Here is a 5570-nt window from a genome sequence, read left to right as displayed (position 1 = left end):
ATTGCCGTACGGGGGCTCTTTCCAGTTCTAGTATTGGTATCGGTACAACAGCAGTCAGCAGGTAAGAAGACATCGTTTAACCCATGCGGCTTTCATTTGAGAACCAAAAAGCGGCTTTGAAAAACAGGCAATGAGGCACAACGGAATTGCACACATGGAAATGAATCTTTGGTGACCTCACAATTGATTGAAACCACACTCTTCCCTTTCTTCTTGCCTCCCCCAGGCTTGGTGAGTTGGACACAGTCTCATGGAGACCCCTTCAATGGTTCTACTGGGGTTCCTTCTCGCTTATGGCCTAGTCTGTCAGATTCAGGGGAGTGCCTCAGACAGCCAGAGCTACACGGGAGCCCAAGAATTTGACAGCAGCGACGATGGCCCCGAGAGAGAATTTCTTTACGCGGGAAGAAGCAAACGCGCTCCCGCCGAACAACCACAAGACAGATGCTCCTACACGTTCATCGTGCCGCAGCAAAAGGTGACGGGAGCGATCTGCGTCAACTCCAAGGAGCCGGACGTCACGCTGGAGCATCGCGTGAACAAGCAGGAGCTGGACCTGCTCAACGTGGAGTTGCAGAAACAGAAAACGCAAATCGAGACCCTGCAACAACTGGTAGAAGTCGATGGCGGCATTGTGAACGAGGTCAAGCTTCTGAGGAAAGAAAGCCGAAATATGAATTCCAGAGTGACCCAGCTCTACATGCAACTCCTCCACGAGATCATTAGGAAGAGAGACAATGCCCTGGAGTTGGCTCAGGTAGAGAACAGAATCCTGAACCAGACTTCCGAGATGCAACAGCTTGCTAGTCGCTATAAAGACTTGGAACACAAGTACCAGCACTTGGCCTCTTTGTCCACCAACCAGTCGACTCTTATTGCATTGCTGGAGGAGCAGTGCCAGGGTCGCCCCCCTACCCGACACGTCCCCGTACCGCAGCCCCGGGCTCAGCCGCCTCGGCCCTCGCCGCCTCTTCACAGGCCGTACCAGCCTCCGGTCCTTCCTCGGGCAAACAAACCACTTAGCAACGAGATACAGAGCGACCAGAAGTCTCTACCGCCGCCAACTATGCCTACCATCACACACGACCCATCATCTACCGACAAACCTTCCGGTAAGCCTGGTGTATAAAATCTATGCTTTTGTGGAAAGACAAAAGTCTATAATTTCCCTGTAAACATTTTTAAAAGCAAAACGTCGGTCATAATCTGTTTTCCAAATCAAATGCCAAATCTATGCTTTTGTGGAGACAAAATTCTCAATTTTCCCCCAAACATTTTTTACACAAAGCACTGCCCATAAGTATAAAATCTATGCTTTTGTGGAAAAAAAAATCTATTATTTCCTTGTAAACATTTTTAAAAGCAAAACGCCGGTCATAATCTGTTTTTCCAAATCAAATGCCAAATCTATGCTTTTGTGGAAAGACAAAATTCTCTATTTTCTCCCAAACATTTTTAACACAAAGCATTGCCCATAAGTATAAAATCTATGCTTTTGTGGAAAGACAAAAGTCTATTATTTCCCTGTAAACATTTTTAAAAGCAAAACTTGGCTCACAATCCATTTTTCCAAATCAAATGCCAAATCTATGCTTTTGTGGAAAGACAACATTCTCTATTTTCTCCCAAACATTTTTAACGCAAAGAATTGCCCATAATCCATTTTCCAATTCATGCTAACAACCTAATGTTTCGTGATTATTTGAGCTTGATTTAAAATTCCATCAAACTAAAATATAGCACATGTTCCTGTACGTTTTATCACTTTCTGGAACAAGCCAACTATTCCGCCAGAGTGCCCAAAAAGAAGTATTTCTACATTTTAAAAGGGCTAAGATCTTTACTCCTTGAAAATATTCAAAACTTTTCACACTGATAGTGTCATGAAGTGCTAGGAGCAACACACAAGAGCACAGAAATAGGAAGGGAAGGCGGGAGATACCAAGAGGCAATGATGTCATTTGTTCCACTTGCAGCAGGCATGAATCAAGTCATCTGTTTTCTCCCAAAAAATGAACTTATCAAGTAAAAAAGCGGACCATTCTCTGTCTTGCGACTGCTCCGAAAAAAGCCGTTTTGGCATTAAATTAGTGGCATATAAGATTAAATGACGTATGTAACCAGGGTTCAAACTATAAAACTTAGATTACAGTTTGTAATTGCCATCTGAGAAGGATTAACATAAATATTGAATAGTTTGATTTGTTCCCTGTTACCTGGCATTTTTAATGACCCTCCAAAATGGTAAAGCACTACATCTGTTTCCTTATGACAGGTAATACATGATGTCTATATTGTATTTGAGCACATTATTTAAGGTACCAGATGGCATACTGCAGTTGCGGAAACACTTTCACACTCAATTAAGAGGACCACTTGTACCAGTACAGTGTTTTGTCCATGCCAAACAGGTTTCAAATTAAGTGTACGGTCTGATTGGCAAGATTTGGGGAAAATATATAAAGCTGGGATAGGTTCCAGCACCCCCGCGAGAAGCCATATGTATAGTGAATGGATGGATTCTGGCATTTTATACTTGCTTCCCTGAATCTAAATCATTTTTAGAAGACACAAGTGAAGTTTTGGTCTTCCTAAAATTCAAATAAATGTTTAAATAAATGTTGCACTTAAAAATTGAGCAAGTAAAAGGATCGAAAAATTTGCCGCTGTTTCATTATTCGGTCGTCGGGCTTCCCTTTGCACTTATGCCAGTGTTTCTTTTGGCTCCGCCACAGCCATTTCCCTGATGAGAAGAGAAGCCAAAGACAAATTTTACAGTTAAACTAACACGATGATGGATGGGATTCCCTTTGTCGGAATCCCAAATCTATTTGTGGTTGCTGCGAATATGCTGTTACACTAAACGCCATGACAGGGATGTCTGGACAAAATATTACCTGCTTGACCATGGCTGTCAAAGTCAGTTTGTTTTGCGGGCCACGTTCACGCCAACTTGGTGGGCCGGACCAGTTTATTTTTGGCCCAAAAAGTTAACTGACTTGCGACCACTGACTGCGCTAGACGTCCAACCCATTTTGACTGGGAGGGGAAAATGAATCTTCTGTTCAATGGCACTGAAAGGATTATTTCCTATTGATTTTAAGGGACTTTCAGAGATGATTTTTGTTCGTCTGTCGGTTCCTGCTGACTTTTGAGGGATTTCCAGGTGACTTCCTATTGGGTTTGGGATATTTCAAGGTTTATTATTGGCCGACATTGAAGGCAAAAGTCGAAAGAATGAATAAGAAAAGCAGCAAAGTGTAGTATAGTGCACACACTCGATCACACAAACTTCTGTTCGCCCTTGTCGATATAATAAAAACATTTAATTCTGCACGTACGCTATGAATGAGCTACAGGCCAGGCAAGACTGGATCAGACCTCCAAGTAAGCCACTTTCACTTCCACGTTTGAAACCACTGCGCTTGACAAAGTACTACGTTTCTGTCCAGGTCCATTCCGAGACTGCCTACACGCTCTGGACGAAGGCCACAGCAACAGCGGCATGTACTTGTTAAAACCCGAGAATGCCAACCGTCTAATGCAGGTGTGGTGTGACCAGAGACACGACCCAGGCGGCTGGACCGTAATCCAGAGGAGAGTGGACGGCTCCGTCAACTTTTTCAGGAACTGGGAGACCTACAAGGTGCCCACCCGTACATCACACCCAATCAAGCATCCAACTGGTTTCTCAAACGGGGCAGTGACGCTAACCAGATGCGCAAAAATAACAAATAAGGGAAGGGATCATTGAGCGCTTAACAGAGTGTCTCAAGTCGTGCTTGCGTAAAGAATGACTCATTTATCCCATCATCTGGTTTAGTGAATTGACTTAAGAATTACCTTTACCAGAAAAATTGAAAAGTAAAAATATCTGAAAGGTGGCTGTGTAAGATTTGTATACAGAAACATATATTTACTAGACCAAATACTTAAACCTCCAGAGATGAGAAATTGCATTCATGTGCTCATCGCAACGAGCGTTTTGTGATTCAAAGCATGTGTCGACTAGCCAGTGAGTTTTCGAAAAAAAACTTTGTAAGACTTTGGATTAGGCGGCTCGCTTTGTTTCCAATAACAAAATCACCAAACAAACACTTACTGAATGCGAGTCCAACATGACTCATTCGCTCCATTTACAACAATTGGTTATTGTTGATAAACAACTTCAAAGATGTGTTAAATTCGTTATTAGCTTCCGAGAATGGTCCACGCAAGGAATAAAACCCAAATAAAAAATAATTGGAAGGGATTGTTCATTTAATTGAGTGTAACCTGAGCGTTTTAAGAGGTGTGTTGGAATAAACATGCCTATTGTTAGCCAAGGAAGCGAGCTCAGGCCAATACAGCTTTGTTAGTTTAGTTTACAGGTGTCAAACAGGCGGACCGGGGGCCAAATCTGGCCCGCCACACTAATTCCTCGAAAGTAAATCATGTGTCAACTTTATGTTTTATGACAGTATGTATAGAGAACAATTACTATTCTTACCTGGTTCAAAAAATATTAAATAAGTACTAAGTACACATTTAATAAGAAAAAAAATATTTTGATATGTTTTTATCCCAAAATATCTAAATTTCCCAAAAATGAAATTGAAAATGAAAATGTTTACTCCGTCTTTTTTGTAAATAAAAGAGAATATTTACCTTTTTCCCTTTTCATTAAAAATGATAAAACATGCTGCCTACCTTTTTAACAGTAATACTATAAATCTATAATATTTGCCGATAAGAGACTAAAAAAGAGAATTTGGACACATTTTCATGTCTTTAAATTATCTAACAACTATCAGAAAATCTTTCAATTCATTAGTCAATTAATTTTTGGCAGCCTTAACAGCCATCTGAGAGACATGCCAAAAAATGGCTTTAACACCCCTTGGGGACCACCACATCCACTAAAAGAACATATTTTAATTAAAACAAAAACAATCAAATTTCGACCCCCACTCTCAAATTGAATCCCAATCAAGGAAAAATAAGAACAACAACAAAAAACCTAAATATACCAATGATTTCTCCACTTCCTAGCAAGGATTTGGAAACATGGATGGCGAATACTGGCTGGGCCTGGAAAACATCTACTGGCTGACCAACCAGGGAACCTACAAACTTCTAGTCACTCTGGAGGACTGGTCGGGCAGAAAGGTTTTTGCCGAGTACGCCAGCTTCAGGGTGGAGGCCGAGGCTGACTACTACAAACTACGAGTCGGGCGTTACCATGGCAACGCCGGCGACTCCCTCACCTGGCACAACGGAAAACAGTTCACAACACTGGATAGAGACCATGATGCCTATACAGGTAAGTAGGACTCAATAAAAAGCACCTCCGTGACAAATTTCAAATACTAATCCTTCTCAACCCCCCAGGAAACTGCGCCCACTACCAAAAGGGAGGTTGGTGGTACAACTCCTGCGCCCATTCCAATTTAAATGGCGTCTGGTACAGAGGAGGACATTACCGAAGCCGTTACCAAGATGGAGTTTACTGGGCGGAGTTCAGGGGAGGAGCTTATTCGCTTAAGAGAGTTACTATGATGATTCGTCCAAATGCAAACACTTTCCACTAA

At 41.9% G+C, this 5570-nt stretch overlaps 1 protein-coding gene across 1 annotated transcript; it reads left to right on the top strand.

Moving 5' to 3' along the window:
- Positions 1–250: 250 nt before the first annotated feature.
- angptl2b (angiopoietin-like 2b) lies at positions 251–5570 on the top strand. The gene is made up of 4 exons (XM_077600980.1): positions 251–1112; positions 3453–3646; positions 5032–5302; positions 5371–5570. The coding sequence occupies exons 1-4, from the start codon at positions 251–253 to the stop codon at positions 5568–5570; spliced, it is 1527 nt and encodes a 508-aa protein (XP_077457106.1).

The sequence above is a fragment of the Stigmatopora argus genome, chromosome 5, assembly GCF_051989625.1.
Source record: "Stigmatopora argus isolate UIUO_Sarg chromosome 5, RoL_Sarg_1.0, whole genome shotgun sequence".
NCBI lineage: Eukaryota > Metazoa > Chordata > Actinopteri > Syngnathiformes > Syngnathidae > Stigmatopora > Stigmatopora argus.
The sequence above is the reverse complement of the archived record's forward strand: the minus strand, read 5'-3'. Positions and strand labels throughout refer to the sequence as shown.

Bases quoted from the DNA above. Each gene is read 5' to 3' on its own strand.
- angptl2b (XM_077600980.1), top strand. From the start codon at position 251: ATGGAGACCCCTTCAATGGTTCTACTGGGGTTCCTTCTCGCTTATGGC. The intron at 1,113-3,452 runs GTAAGCCTGGTG...GTTTCTGTCCAG, and splicing joins ATCTACCGACAAACCTTCCG to GTCCATTCCGAGACTGCCTA. The intron at 5,303-5,370 runs GTAAGTAGGACT...TCAACCCCCCAG, and splicing joins AGACCATGATGCCTATACAG to GAAACTGCGCCCACTACCAA.